This window comes from Schistocerca nitens, chromosome 1 (genome assembly GCF_023898315.1).
Source record: "Schistocerca nitens isolate TAMUIC-IGC-003100 chromosome 1, iqSchNite1.1, whole genome shotgun sequence".
In the NCBI taxonomy this organism is placed as follows: Eukaryota; Metazoa; Arthropoda; class Insecta; order Orthoptera; family Acrididae; genus Schistocerca; species Schistocerca nitens.
In genome coordinates, this window is record NC_064614.1 from 637,240,470 (window position 1) to 637,257,684 (window position 17,215).

Here is a 17,215-nt window from a genome sequence, read left to right on the forward strand (position 1 = left end):
GGGGATAATGAAATGTAGTCAAATTAAATCGGGTGATGCTGAGGGTATTAGATTAGGAAATGAGATGCTTAAAGTAGTAGTTGAGTTTTGCTATTTGGGGAGCAAAATGACTGATGATGGTCGAAGTATAGAGGATATAAAATGTAGACAGTTTATGGAAAGGAAAGCGTTTCTGAAGAAGAGAAATTTGTTAACATCGAGTATAGATTTAAGTGTCAGGAAGTCTTTTCTGAAAGTATTTGCATGGAGTGTAGCCATGTATGGAAGTGAAACATGGATGATAAATAGTTTAGGCAAAAAGAGAATAGATGCTTTCAAAATGTGGTGCTATAGAAGAATGCTGAAGATTGAATGGGCAGATCACATAACTAATGAGGAGGTATTGAATAGAATTGGGGGGAAGAGGAGCTTGTGGCAGAACTTGACTAGAAGACAGGATTGGTTGTTAGGAGATATTCTGAGGCATCAAAGGATCACCAGTTTAGTATTGGAGGGCAGTGTGGAGGGTAAAAAATCATGGAGGGAGACCAAGAGATGAATACACTAAACAGATTCAGAAAGATGTAGGTTGCATTAGGTACTGGGAGATGAAGAAGCTTGCCCAGGATAGAGTAGCTTGGAGAGCTGCATCAAACCAGTCTCTGGACTGAAGACCACAACAACAACAGAAAACCAGATTGTATTAGAGAGCAACAGAAAACAAAACAGAGTGTAACAATACTGCCAATGTAACAGTGAATTTGCTGTAAACAAAAGAAACGGAAGATAGATTTTCTATCTTGGAAATTTCCGGAAGTTATGTTGGTCACTAAGCAAGTTAGAAGGAAGGATATGTGCATGACAAAATAAGGTAGAGGGAAGGACAATTGGGTTTAGTATCTCGCTGACAGTGAAGTCATTAGAGATGAAGGAAAATTTGGGATTGGGCAGGATGGGGAAGCAAATAAGCTGGATCGTTTTGATGAAGTCATCCTCACTTTAGCAGTGAGCAATTATGAGAAACTGCTAAGGAAAAAAAAAAAAAAAAAAAAAAAAAAAAAAGAAATCTTATTCATGATGCGACAATTTATGGTCGATGACAAGCTGGAGTGGTATCTGGCCTTAGGAGCTCAGAATATGTTGCTAAGGAATTTGTTCCTTTAACTAATGGCAGGAAACATGAAGAGCCAATCTGAATAAAGGGGCTGAGGTAGATATCTTTTTGTTACTGTAAAAGATAAGTGAAGTTTAAAGTTGGTGTCAAAGAAATTTTGATTGAAAGATGTTCTTGTATTGCCAAGAATGCTAAGCAGTGATGTGCCCTGGGTGTGAACTGTGCTCATGACTCCATTTTATGCAAAATATTTGAACAACTGATCCAATTGTCTTCTATGGGTACTGTAAATCCTATGCTTATTCGTGCCAGGACTCCATGCCTTTTGATGCTCATTTGTTTTCCAGATCTCAGATTCTTATTCCACGAACTGCATAGTCTCTCAGTGCTTTACAGGTCTAGTGGATGAGAAGGCAAGTGAGATTCAATAATCTTAGTGTTGGGCCTCAAAAGTTGTTTAAATTTAACCCCATGTTCATGATTTATTAGGTTCATCACCATCTTTATTTCATAAGACTCATTAATAAATCTGTCCCAGAAACTTGGCATTTGCACCACACTGCTGATCTCATCACATTTCATATCATGATTGTGTTGAAAACTATGCTCAGAGAGAGAAGATTTGCTTCGTTTTTTTTAGCCAGTTATGTCATTGGTTCCTTGCACCTCTCCTCAGTTATTCTAATATTCTTCCCCAAGTTAGACATGCCACATTCACAGGGAATGTGATATACACATTGCTTTTGGAGACTTAGATCATCTTTAATGTAACAAATAAGACTTTTTTATCTTTGTTGATGCGGGTAAATTACACTGAATGCCATGTTTCAATAATAGTCTACCAATCTTTCTGGAGATTGTGCCAGCATAAAGCAGAAAAGTGTTTGTGGATTATCTTTCTTAGTCTCAGTTCCTATCTAAGGGCTTGATCTGAACACACATTCCTCTGGAACAAAATTCATAGACATTGTAATTATTTGGTGAGGCTCTGATGATATGATGGCATTTGAGCTCTATGGAACACTGTTTTTACCATGACATCATTTTTTTGTGGATTGTGATGGCTCAAAGTGTAGAAGTAGATATTAGTGTGCTCCAATTTTCTATACACAGTCTGACCCAGGGATCCATCTGTTCTTCTCTGAAGTATCACTTCAAGGAAAGGTAATGGCCCCTCCTTCCATTGTAAATTTTGTATTAGGATGGATAGAGTTTAAACGTTCCACAAACACTTAAAGCTTTTTAACTCCATGTGTCTACGCTACAAAGGTGTTGTCCATGTATCAGTAGGAAGACACTGGTTTGATCATGGCTTACTATACTGCAAAATCTTCAAAGAGTTCCATGTACAGTATATATTCACCATGGAAGTTGCTAATGGGTTAACCATCACTACATCATAAGGTGATGTGAGAACACATGTTAAAGGTTCAGTGAAGTAACTGTCAAGCTTTTTTGCAATTATTTTTGAAGATTCAGAAGTTGAGAGTCTCGTAAAGATGGAGGCCATATGTGCATCTTGGGACCAGAGTTGACTGGACAGTGCACAGCTCAAGTGGGTTATGAATGTAGTCTTCACACCTCCCCACACATTCTCTGAGAGTCTGTTTTAGTTATTTCAACAGATGGCGTTTAGGTACACCAATATCAGTAACTATGGGTCTTAGTAAACTGCCTTCCTTGTGTATTTTAGGAATCCCATATCATAATAGTGACACAGCTGTTCATTTTTGGGGACTTTTTATAATATGACATAGTAAATATGACTCACTGAAAAGACATATCGTTTTTTCCTGAACTTTACTTATAGGATCAATGGGTGCAAGGATCATCAGCAACACCCCTAACTAAAACTACCAAATAAATCTGCGATCACCAAGTGCTGCCTTAAATATAAACATGAAATGATGTATAACAAAATCAATATTGTGATACAAGCATCAAGTTTCTGCAACAGTTTAATTAAGGAGACTAAAGAATTGAAGATGCCTGAAGAAACTTTATTAATGGTGATGGAGTTTTGATTTTGAACACGTATTGCGGCATGACACTCAGTTTGTTGATATCTTGCCAGCCATCTCATCCTCCTGAGCTGGAAAAGCTGAAAAACTGTGTAGTCAGAGACTTACACACTTCTGAACCACATTTGAGCATAGTGTAATGGGTGCTCAAAACAAACGTAGCTATAAATAGTGGAGCAACACCAACAATGCTTCACAGTTCAGTTGAAGTTAAGAAGTCATGACAGCTCACAGTACCTGAAGAAAATGTGAGTTGATCCTAAAAATGTTGTGCATAAAATGGAAACAGTAATTTGGCCATACACCTGAAACCACACCATTAATCAATAACACCAAGGAAACTTGCGAGATCACAAGATTATATTCTTTTCAGTATTTAAATTAGAAGCAATTGGTTATTGCATTGTTGTTGAAAAATCATTAAGCTCAGTTGTGATAATGTGTGCTGATGCTGAGATGAATGAGTGCTCTGAGGGATACTTATACTGAGGATAATTTTGTAACATAAATACTTAGGGGATTTTAACTCTGAAAATTGGGAGTACCTCCAATTTGTAACAGATAGGCTGAATTACATAAAGTTTTCAAAACCTATAAATAGATGTTATCACTGTGCCAAAAGGAAATAAATGTGCTTGTTGCATAGTCATTCATGCTCCATCCAGAAAGCCAGTTGAGTTCTGGGAGCTCTCTACAAAAACCTCTAAAAGTGTATACCACATGTTTTCTTTATCAATTCTTGTGTGCAATGAAAACTTTTCGATAGAAAAAAAATTTGGAAAAACTTTGTCCTTTAGAACCATCGTTGCTCACTTGCATATTCTACTCACTTGCACATTTCTTTGGAATTATTGACTAGCATGTTTGAAGCTGTATTATTAAAGTGTTTCATGACTTGTTATTGTATCAGTGGTTACACGTCATGATGTCTTTGGAAAAAGTAATTTTTGAAGGAGACAAATTTCCATTTAAAGATTGAACCAGTATGACACTGACTAGTTCTGTTGCTTTAAATATCTTGAGGAATTATTTTGGAAGTAATCTTCCAAGCCTAGTAAAAACTAATCTAAAATACTTTCAACTAAACCTCTAACAAGAGGGGTACAGTGGGGTGTTGTGTCTGATGATGGTAGAGGAATAAATGGTACATTTGCTTTCCTTGGCATAAATGCTAGGCAAGCACCTCTCTTGGGAATATCACATTGATCTTTTATACCAAAAACTAAGAAAGTAAACAGTGACAAGTCCTGGATGGAGCAACAACAGTGTTATGGAAAGGATAGATTGATAGTCATCACAAGAAACAGACACCGAGTCACAGATAGTCACATTGAAAAGACTAAGATTTCTGCCAAAAAACCTTTGTCAGAAATAGAAAACACACACACACACACACACATCCACAGATGCATAACTCACACATCGCCACTGTCTCTGGCCACTGTGCACCTGATGTGGATTGCAGCTGCATCTGACATCATGAATAATCTGAGGTGGGTGGTGTGGAGAAGGAGGGGGCATGGGCAGGGAGTGGGAGGTATAGCAGGGTAGGGGTGGTGGAAGGTGTTGTGCTACCGGTGAGAGTGTGCAGAGACATAGTGGAGGACAGGATAGGGCTGCTAGATGCAGAGTAAGTGGAATAGAAAAGGGCAAGGGGAGACGAGAGACATAGAGAAGGTGTAAAGATTAGTGGGTGCAATAGTGAAACAGAAGCATATGTAGTGCTGGATTGGGATCAGGGAAGGGGATAGGTTGGTGGAAAACAAGGACTAGCAAAAGTTGAGTTCAGGGGGTTGACAGATTTGTTGTAGGGAGGATTCCTACCTGCAAAAAAACTGGTGTTAGTAGGAATGATCCAGTTAATGTAGGCTGTGAAGCACTCATGAAGTGAAGCACATTCTATTGGGCAGTATGTTCAGCAACTGAATGATCCAACAGTGTCTTAGCCATAGTTTGACAGTGGCCATTCGTGTGGACACACAACTTGTTAGTTGTCATGCCGATTTAGAAATCAGCACAGTGGTTGGAGGTTTGTTGTACATCAGGTGGCTGCATTCACAAGTAGCCCTGCATTTGGTGAGATAGGAGATGCCTGTGACAGGACTGGAGTAAGTATGGTGAAAGGATTTATGGGACAGATTGTGTGTTTAGGTCTATTACAGAGGTGTGTGGCATGAGGCAAAGGTTGGGAGCAGGGATGGACAAGGATATTGCATAGGTTCAGTGGGCAGCAGAATACCACTATGGCAGGGGCAGGATGGATAGTGGTTAGGATTTTCCTCATTTCAGGGCATGATGAGAAGTAGTCAGAACTCTGGCAGGGTATGTGATTCATTTACCGGTAGTCCAGCCATTGGTTGTACGGGGGTCTCAGGAGGAGTGCTCATTTGTGGCTGTACGGTGTAAGGAAGGGACATTTTGGTATGGAATAGGTGGCAGCTGCAAAGTAGTGTTATCGTTGATGATTGGAAGGGTTTGGTGTTCTGGAGATGCTGATGAAGCCATCCTTGATATGGAAGTCATTATAGAGGAAGGTGGATTATTGGTTTGAGGAGGACTCGGTGAAGCAAACAGGGGAGAAGGTGTTGAAGTCCTTGGGGAACGTGGATACGGTGTCCTCACCCTGATCCACATCATGAAGATGCCATCAGTGAATCTGAGCTGGGTGAGGGGTCTGGGTCTGGTATTCTGTGTGATTGGGAAGGATTGCTTTAGATAGGCCACAGATAGATTGGCATAGGATGGTGCCATGTGAGGGCTCATTGCTGTTCCATGGGTTTGTTTTTAGGGAATATTTTCAAAATAGTGAGATGTCACTATTGAGAATGTTAGTGTAGAGGGAGGTGGCATCATTAATGATGAGCAGGGAGTCAGATGGTAAAGGAACAGGAACTGTGGAGAGTTGGTGGTGCAAATGGTTGGTGTCCTTTATATAGTTGGGGAGATCATGGCTAATAGGCTGAAGCAGCCTCAGAGCAGATATGCTCTGAATGGTGGCACAGTAACAAGCCACATTGGGGCATCCTGGGTGTTTGGATTTATGGACTTGAGGAAGCATGTAGAAGGTATGAGTGCAGGGAGTGGTAAGGGTGAGGAGAGAGGTAGACTCAGTTGAGACATTTTGGGATGGGCCTAAGGATTTGAGAAGGGTCTGGAAGACCTGCTGGATTTCTGGAATGAGGTTACTGTGGCAGGGTTTCTAGATGGAAGGAGCAAAGACTCATAGTAGAGGATAGAAAAAAAAAATCTGAAAGTACATGGGTAATATCAGAAAAAGGATGAATCAGAGAAATCTGACAGCTGGCAGAGTCCTGCCAGGTAATTCCTGTGATTCATTAACACAGTGATGGAGACTTTGTCATCAGATGGTACTATAAGGTCAGGATCCATTTTTAGGTGTTGCATTGTGGTTATTTCTGCAGATGTAAGATTGATTTCCATGTTGAGACATGATGACAAAGCAAGCTTCGAGTCTAGAAAATTATGGAAAGTTAATGGAGGGGACTAAGAAATGCCGTTAAGGTCCTAGACTTGATGAAGAAAAACTCCTGATTTACACCTCTACACAGTAGAGAGTGGGTAACATCATTTCATGTGGTGGCTAATGTAGACAGGAACCAAGGGATGACCGGGATAACTCATCACCCCAGCATTTGCTGGGCAGGGCACCCTCTTGCCCTGGAAATGAGAAATCATTTCCAAAGTCAGAATGATCAGCTGATGGTTGATGGCATAGGATGTGGAAGACAACAGGAAACCACCATATTAAAGATCGATGGATATCCCAAGCACCAGCAGTAAAACATGCCAGTATCTTCTGTAAAATTTTCTGGAGATAAAATAGTCTGCCATTTGGACCTCTGGGTGCAGACTGCAAAAGATACAGACAAGGTGAAGGAAAATAATCCCAATTTTAACAAAGCAACTTGGAATGTGAGAACACTGCTTCAGTGTAGTAAACTAGAAAACCTAAAACTTGAAATGGAATGACTGGAAATTGATATCCTAGGCGTATCGGAGATGAGATGGCCCCAACCAGGTGATTTCTGGTCTGAAGAATACAGAGTCATTCACACCGGAAATGGCCAAGATAGACCAGGAATGGAAGGGGTTGGAATAATTTTGAGGAAAAAATATGGCTCATGTGTCAAGGGATGTGTGCAATATAGCTCTCAAATAATACTAGTCAAAATTGAAACTAAACCAAAGGACACTGTGATAATACAAGTATACATGCGAACATCCAAAGAAGAAGATGCAGTCATTGACGAAATATATGAAGAAATCAGTAATGCAATGAGAAATGTTAAGGGAGATGGGGGACTGGAATGGGAGTGTAGGTGAAGAACCGGAGGAAGAAATTGTTGGCAAATTTTTATTTGGTTGAAGAAATGAAAGAGGAGGTCAACTAATAGAGTTCAGCTCGAGGCACCATTTAGTTGTTGCAAACACAATTTTCCAACATCACAAATGAAGAAGATACACATGGAAGGCCCCTGGAGACCTGAGGAGTCACCAGATTTATTACATTCTAGTGAAAGCACATTTTAGGAACCAGGTAAAAGATTGCAGGAGCTATCATTTGTGGACATAGGCAGTGACCATAATGTGGTCCTGATGAAGAGTTCTCTCAGAGTCAGGTGCCTGAATAAGAAGACTGAAAAACTTAAATGGAAATTAGAAAAACTGAAAACCAAGAGACTTGCAAAGTGCTATACTCACAAAACAGACAACCTGGCTAAACATTTTCAACATGATGGAGTACATGAAGACTGGGATGAAATTAAATCTGGTGTACACAAAGCAGCAGAAAAGATATTTGGAGGAACTAAACCCAAAAACAAGAGGAAATGGGTTACAGCAGATTTTATTGAGCTTATAGAAAACAGGGGATCATACAAAATCACAACTGATTAACAATGAAAAACTGAATACAGAGAAGGCTAAGGAATTTAGTCAATAGAGAAGCTAGGAAAGCAAAAGAAAATTTTCTTGAGGAAATGTGCAAGGAAGTGGAAGAAAATATGCAAAACGGAAGAACTGATTTAGCCTACAGAACAGCAAATAAATTTTTTAACAAACATAAAACAACACTTTCAGGTACAATAGGAAATAAATAGGGGGGAATGCTGTTTGGTGAAAACATGGTGAAGAGATGGGAAGAATACATTGAGGAGCTGTACACCGGAACACCTTTTTTGGGGGAAGTAATAGGAAGAGAAGAGCAAGTAGACGAAGATGACAAGGGAGACGACATTCTGCAAGAAGAATTTGACAAAGTTCTAAAAGAACTACAGGACAGCAAAGCAATGGGTATTGATGACATCCCTGCAGAACTAATAAAAAATGCTGGTTACAGCATGAAAATGATTCACCTTGAACTTATTAGGTCCATCTATAACACAGGAGAGATACCAACAGACTTCCAGAAATGCGTCATTGTTCCTATACCAAAGAAGGCAGCAGCTACAAAATATGAACAGTACCAAACTTTAAGCCTAATATCACATGCATCAAAAATTCTTGTAAAAATAATTCTGAAGAGAATTGAAGATAAAGTGGAAGATATGCTGAGTGAAGATCAGTTTGGTTTCAGAAGGGGATTGAAAACAAGAGAAGCGATTCTGGCACTGAGGCTCCTTATCGAATGCAATTACAGAAAAATAAACCAAGTTACTTTGCCTTTGTAGACCTGGAAAAGGCATTTGATAACATTGCCTGGCAAGAGATGTTCCGAGTGCTGAGGAGAAATGGAAAGAAGTACAAAGATGTCCATGCGATACTTAGTTTCTATAAGAATGGGGTAGCAGTGATTAGGAACTGTCACCAGGAACAAGAAGCAAAAATTAGAAAGGGATAAGACAAGGATGGTTCGAGAAACTACTGAGGTGGGGATCAAAACTAATGGGCAGAAGATAGACATGCTACGTTATGCAGATGATATTGCTATAGTCATGGAGACAAAAGAAGATCTAGAGAAAGTCCTCAGAACAATGGAAAGGATTCTGTGCAATCAGTGTGGAATGAGAATAAACAAGAAAAAGACTTAAGTGGTAGTATGCAGTAAGAAGCAGAATATGAACCTCTGAGAATGGGAATTGGAAGAGAGGAGCTGGAAGGGATAGAGGCATTTACCTACCTGGGAAGCAAAATCACAAGGGATGGTAGAAACTGGAAAGAAATTGTGAGCAGAATGCAACAGACCAAAATTGCATTGAATCTGAAGAGTAACTTACTCACCAGCAAGAACATCAGTCTAAAAATAAGGAAACATATTATGAAAGCTTTCGTTTGGAGTGTGGACCTATATACAGATATGAAACTTGGACAATAGGAATAGAAGAGAGAAGATGGTAGAGAGCCCTGGAGATGTAGTGCTATGAAGATCAGCTGGAGAGACAAAGTAACAAATGAAGAGGTGCTTAGAAGAGTACAGGAAACCAGGTCTCTCTGGAGACACATCCAAACAAGAAGAGATAAACTTGTAGCGTACATCCTAAGACACAACGACATCATTGGAACAATAGCAGGAGGAGCTACTGTGGAAGGAATCAGAGGGGTCGACCAAGGATATCTTGCAACAGATCATGAATGATGTTGGATGTAACACGTACGTGGAAATGAAGATGAAGGCAGAAAGAAGAGAGGAATGGTGCTCTGTTGCAAACCAACCTCAGAGTTGAACACTAAAAGAGGGAGAATGGGATGATTTGGGCTTAGTGGGGAAGGATCATGAATTGAGTGAAACAAGGTTCAGTATTGGTTTTGGATTGAGTCTAATTAGTAGTGTTGGTGGTGAAAAAGTGTTTTCACTGTGGGAATGGGAGGAGAAGAGCAGGTCTTTTACAAGTCCAGCATGATTGAATTCTGGAGTGGAGCAAAAGTTAAAGCCTTTGGAAAGGACTGCTTCTTCTGTGTGATTGAAGGTTTTTTAGGATGGGGCCATGGTCTATTTGGGCCTGGGTTCTGTATGATGGTGGGAGGAAGTTTCTGAGGGTGTGGTAAATTTATTAGTTCTGTGAGGTGGAGCCTTTTGGCTATGATGGGTTGTGAGGGATGTTTGAAGGCTCTTGTAGAGATAGTGGACAGTGGTAGTTTAAGGCAGAAGTTGAAGTCATGAGAAAATGTGTATAGTGTGCTTTGTATTAGTGTGTCCATATCTTACACATGGAACTGAAGTTTGGGGTTTGTCCTGCACTCCAGGATATAGATAGAATACCTTTTTTTTTATTTTTTAAGGGCACGGGGGGGGGGGTTGTGTATAAGGATACTGTGCAATCTCTGCTATAATGAATCATGTAAAGGAATTTTCAGGACTAAGCAATCATTTACACTCTCATCTCTGTTTAAAAAGTTGCACAAGTTTTGAAGTACCAACTGTACAATAACTTAAACTAAATTTTATTTATTTGTAATGCTGGCACACATTATGACTATTGCCTGGCAAAGCACAACACAAAAAGTGCAGACAACAGCAGCTATTACATATTGTGTAATAAACATCTGAGGTACCTAAAAAAATTTAAAAGAAAGCTGCTTTGAAGTGGCATTGGATGAGTTCCATACCAATAAGTAATTTTATAGTATTAAAGAATGGTTGCAGAAAAGTAAACTGTTTTCTCATCTGTAACATGTCATTTATGAGTAATCAAGATATAATGCATTTCAGTATTGTCTCCATGAAGTAATAAATAAATTCTAATGTGTGTCCGCAGTCCAAAAAATATTTTGTACTTGTATATGTAGAATAAATTAGTGAATGACTGGATCACAAAAGGGACTGTTAGAGTGGTTGAGATAATGGAAAACAAATCAGAAGATAAGGGACATCAGAATGAAACCATTTTCTAGGAAAGTCAACAAGCTGATGATGGAAATCCAGAGCGCATAACATACAAAAAGATGAAGGAAAAGAAGCCTTCAGAATGAAATAACATTCTGACAAGGAAATCTTGATATATGATGACCAACCAGTTTTCACTTTGAATGCAGAAATATATGTGGAAAATTTATCTCAGGATTTTGAAGATTTAAAGAATAAACATTATCATGAGAATGGACGAAGGCAATAAAAGAAGAACTGTACCTCGAACATCAACATCACTTCCAGTAAATAAGAGCTGTTGAGTGTTCAAAGTAACAGAAAATTATCCTGAAATATTGGACAGGACAAGACAGATTTAGAAACTGAGGTTGAACGTAGGTAATAGTATATAACCATAAGGAAACATGCTCTTTGACTCACTACTTTGACTGCTATTTTTAGTTTGGTGAATGAATACAACTTTTGTCATAGGACAAATAGATGTACACAATACATTTCTACATGAAAGACTTGTTGATGATATTTATATCGAAGTACTTTGAGGTGTACAGAATATGGAAGGACCTGTATTTGAACTTCACAACTCCTTACATAGAGTGAACCACATTCTGAGAGCTTGGCACTTGACAATTTTGTGAAGGAAATAGGGTTGCAACACTCTAAAATTGATAAATATATGTGTTGGAAGTTTTGATGACTTAATTGTTTATGTTCCACTATATGTTAATTACATTTTGATTGTCAGGAATTGTGAAACAAACTCACAGGTATTATGTATAAATTAATGACAGTGTTTTGAATGAGAGAACTCAGTGAGCCAAGTTCTTTGCAGAGTATTTCTTAACCAATGCATTTATGACCAAAACTTGATAAATAGATTCATTATAGAAGACTGCAAACCTTGCAAGAAGCAGATGGATGTCAATACCAGGTAAGAAGATTGTGGAGACGTGGTTGAATATGAATACAGTGAGTTAATTAGGAAGGACATTCAATAAGTAACGCAACACCATTTTTTCTGAAAGCAGCTTGGTTTAATTCAGCATTCTAATACACCATATTATTCTCCACTCTTTTGAATACAAAACCCTGTTTTTAATATAATCTCCATTCACTGTGATAGCCTTACACCAACTTAACTGGGAAGTCCTGTATGCTCGCATGGTACCAGTCTAATGACTGACATAGGAGCCAACGCTTTGCTTCAGCAATAACCTCCACATAGTGTTTTACAAAAAATTGTCATGATCAGCCTTGTAATGTGCAAGCAGGTGCACACAGATGGTTATACTGTGAAGAACCTAATGGTTGCACTCCTTTGAGCACCCCAATGGTGGATGATTGTATCAGCACTGCCAACAAAGATGTCCAATTGTGCAATGAGGTGTTTGATGTGATCCATCAATCACCTCAAATGAGATTGTCTGCACTTTCCAACATTGCTGAAGCCACAGCCATGTGCTGCCGGCCAGCACACAGGAGATCGGATAGGTTTGCGTGACCTGGTTGTGATGATGACAGACTCTTCACCCATTGACTAACAGTGCTATTGTTCACTGAAAGGTCTCTATAGACATTCTGTATGTGTATATGAATATCTGTGATGCTCTGGTTTTCCACAAAAAGAAACCAATAACAACTCTCTGCTTGAAACACATCTCCGTTCTCCGTTACAGACACAATTTTGAAGACTACATATAGGTGAGAATAGTCCTTGATGTCCCACAACAAACTCTACATTTGTTGAACCAAAAGTGGGTGAGGAAAAAAAGTGAGTGTTGCATTGCTTATTGAACACCCATCGTAATTCTTTGACAGCTCAAGCCCAGAGATCATGCATAAATCAACAACTTTAGCAGACATGAAAATAGACCTATAAAAATATGTTGAAAAGGTCTGAATGAATGTTTGAAATATCAAAGGGAAGCTGATGTTTGTGTTACAGAAAGACAGATACAAATACTGTTCTGTATTATGTTGATCGTAAGTGGGGGAGTGAAGAGAGCAGAGTATATGCAACATGATTCATGTTTCTTTTCGGAAACACTCTGTATTGGACTAAAAAAAGACAAACTTGTGGCCACTTCATATAACAGAAACAGTTTTATGTTTTTTAGGCAAGAGGAATTTTGTGGCCAAAGAAATGTTCTAAAGATTTTAGAAAATATATGAAAACTCCAAATGTCTTTTAAGACAATCTGTTATGCTTATATCTGTTGGAATAAAAGGGAACATTAATGACTGAACCATACTGGTATTAAGTATAATTTTGTATGACAGTTTGATAGTAAAGCACAATTGGAAGTAAAGTACATCAGCTACAGAAATACAAGTGGCTCAAATATTGACAAAATCAGCTGTGGGTGAAGAGTTCAACTGGGTGTGTTTCAGGATGGGGATAATGACATCGGGAGACAATTTGTTTTTGTGTTTTTTCTTTCCTTTTTTAAAACTGGTACTCAAGATTTGGATATCTTTTGTAGTTGTATCCTGACATCACATAGGTGTTACTGTGGAAAAATTCAGTGGAGTTACTAAACTGGATGGGAATGATGATATTATGGGAAGTGAGGAGGGGAAGAGACACTATAGAAGTATTGGTGCCTGACAAACTTAATAACATCATTACAATGAGAACTTATCACTTTAGGTATTCCTTTGCTTTGTAATTAGTCAGTCGTTTTCATATTGTGCTGATGAGTGGATGATTTTGTAAGTACAGTTGTAAAATTAACAGTTTTTACTGGATGAACTATGATTTGTTTCTGTTCAGGAGTGTCAGCAGGACATTTATGTATTTACTTATGTAGTCTTTATCCACTTACTGAAAGAAGACTGTGTGCTCCTGTAATTGTGTATCTTTTCAAAAATGTAATTGAGAAATAAGTTGTAGACTTTTAAGTGTTACAGTGTTACATCTCATAAACTATAGACTGTAACGTGTCCTTTTTCTCTTTTCTCGGCACACTTGTTGAATCGCAGAAGTACAAAAAACTCAGACGGAGACAGGTAAGAGAAACTAGTTAATTCATTTTTATGTAGAGATGCAATTAGGTTAAACTAGCTGATGAATTCACTAACTTACACTGGAATTTTAATTTAAAATAACTAATGGGAAAGCATTTATATTGTGTTGTATATGTCCAAAACATAACTTGTACTTTAACTCATCTTAAATGTTTATGTGATATTTTCCAGCTAATATGAGAATTTTATAATTGGTAATTGCTTACATAACAACAACAACACAGAGTATTTAATTTTGAGAAATTTTCTAGTATTCTATTTCATCTGTGGTGTCCATATCTTTTTTTCTTCCTAAGCATTTTATATACTGCTGCAGAAGTAAAATAACACCAGTAAACTATGTTTATTAATATTTAATTGTAATATTGTAATTCTTCATGATTTTAAAATGTACATGTGCAAGCTTATCTCAATATTGGTGAGTACAGAAGATTCATGTATTGTACACAGGATATTCAATTAAGAGAGTCACCTGTAGAAACATTGCTTAAGGTCAATTTGACTAATTGCCACAAATGATTTATTTCCACACTGATTTTCATAAAGCCTCTAAATAGTATTATGCTCGTATCTGCATGCTATATTCATCACTGTTTGACACAATTTACCTCCTTGCCCTCAAGACCACATTGAGTTCAGATGATGTAATAGAGACAGCTTTGCTGTACATATAAAATATTCAGCAAAAACATTTAGGAGTAGAAGTTCATAGCTATGTAGACAACATTAATAACAAAAATATACTGATGAATAACTTGAAAAATTTTGCAGTTGAGTTTTTTTTTATTTGTTGATTCTTTAATTTATGATGGTCACTCTGTATTTCGTTTTTCATAAGTGGGATCTGTTTGGCATTACACTTCCAAAAAAGGCACACTGAAACCAATCCCAAATGTAAATTGTTTAGGAAATGTTCAGTTATGTACTGCTGTGGAAGACCAAGGAGAAATATCCATTGTTCACATGCCCAGGAGCAGTTCTGAATGATGATGCATTACAGTGTCAAACTGGTTATGAATGCCAGTCAGTACCTTGTGGAACTTTGCATGACATTTGGAACCTCTTCCTCTTTCATGCATATGGGCTGTCAGTAGTACTGAAATTACCTAACTGTCCTTCAAAATTAAATTTGTTTCAAGAATTTTTGTAGAACTTCCCTTCTGCACCTACCAACACATTCACCATGCTTTTGGGACAGCATAGACATCCTATTCTATTGACTTAATACAAGAGTCCTCATATAAAGAAGGCTTACAGTCAGTGAAAATTCTACTGCCTAATAGTGGCATATATCTAACAGTATATATTTAATTTAATTGAATCAAGGAGACAAAATTATGTAACTGATGTGGGAACATTCCTGTTTAATTTTGACTCAAAAAATGAAATGAATGCCTTTCAACTTACACTTCCATAATGACATTTATCCAGCAAATATGAAGAGGGCAAGGAAGATGGGCCAAAGCACAGTGCCCGTTTTCTTTCAAGTTAGTGGATACTTACCAATATTGAGCACATTTTTTTTCTCTGCTTTTTGACCACTAATAACAACAGCCCACTTTTAAAACTTCATTTTTGTACACAAATTTTGTGCTTGGAGGAACAAGTGGACTGTTATTATTAGCAGCCAAACAGCTGTGAAAAAAGACATACTCAGTTCTCAAATAATACCTGCTGGCCTCATGTGTGACTTTGTGTTGCAGCTTAAACTAAAAAATACTGAGCTATAATTATAAAAGGACTTGACAGTAAGATAATAACTGCAGCTTTGTATATTGGGATTTGAATTTACATGATTTTTCAAAATGACGAAGCGGAAGATGGCAAAAGCTGAATTGCATAAGATCTTGTACTGTCATGACAGCATATCGATATACTAGGAGGCCAGCTGCTCTCCTCTTTCCACCCTTGTTTGTCTTGAAAAATCCTAGCTCTAGACATTTCTACACCCACTAGGCAATTATATCTAGAACCATGCACTTTTTTTCTGTTCTCACAAAGAAATGAAATCATCCACAAAAATTAATTTGTGTCTCTGTAATCAGATATGTCTGGATACTGGGTGTTCTTGATAAATCTCCCAGGAAGACACACTGTGAGGTTGCCAAGTTGCACTATAGTATACATTCTAGTATACATTGTGAAGCAAATTATTCCAGGATATGTAAAATTATATCTTTGCAAAAGCAGGAATTTGAATTAATTTCTTAAACCTTCAGAGTGACCCTCATATTTGTATTACATAAGCTTGTTCATGCTTTTTAGATCTGCTTAATTTATGTAACTAACATTAAAGACACTTACTGTAGTGAGATGAGCACATTTAGTCATTCTTATGGGCACAGAAATGCAGAGTGATAGATCAGTTTGCTAGTTATATAATTTACTGAAATTCTGACGTAATATCATTAAATAATGTCACTTTTCACTATTTATGTTCATCATTTGCCTATTTATGAATAATTAGTGGAATATATATATATATATATATATATATATATATATATATATATATATATATATATATAACACAGGGAAACATTCCACGTGGAAAAAATATATCTAAAAAGAAAGCTTTCTTTTTATATATATATATATATATATATATATATATATATATATATATATATATATATATATATATATATATATATCTAAAAAGAAAGATGATGAGACTTACCAAACAAAAGCGCTGGCAGGTCGATAGACACACAAACAAACACAAATATACACACAAAATTCAAGCTTTTGCAACAAACTGTTGCCTCATCAGGAAAGAGGGAAGGAGAGGGAAAGACGAAAGAATGTGGGTTTTAAGGGAGAGGGTAAGGAGTCATTCCAATCCCGGGAGCGGAAAGACTTACCTTAGGGGGAAAAAAGGACAGGTATACAATCGCGCACACACACACATATCCATCCACACATATACAGACACAAGCAGACTTTCATTTGGTAAGTCACATCATCTTTGTTTTTAGATATATTTTTCCTACGTGGAATGTTTCCCTCTATTATAATCATATATATATAAATTGTACAAGTATACAGTAATACAGTGTGTTGACAGCAGTAATATGATTTTTGGAATTTAGGTACTTTTACTCTATTGAGAAATACTGCCAGCATGAAGATTAAAATACATGAACTGCCCTTTTATCAATTAGAGAACTGTGCAATTTTTATAAGTGCACTCTGTTCTTTTGTACATTTAAAAATTATCCTCATGCGAGTGAGTAGCAAAAAGTAAAT

General features: G+C 37.4%; 1 protein-coding gene across 1 annotated transcript in view; it reads left to right on the forward strand.

Annotated features, from left to right (window-relative positions):
• Nucleotides 1-17,215, forward strand: part of LOC126192064 (collagen alpha chain CG42342-like) — a 660,839-nt gene that overhangs the window by 286,595 nt on the left and 357,029 nt on the right. Inside the window, exon 15 of the mRNA XM_049932580.1 lies at nt 13,922-13,948. Within this exon, the coding sequence (XP_049788537.1) occupies nt 13,922-13,948 (27 nt within the window). The remainder of the gene's footprint in view (nt 1-13,921; nt 13,949-17,215) is intronic.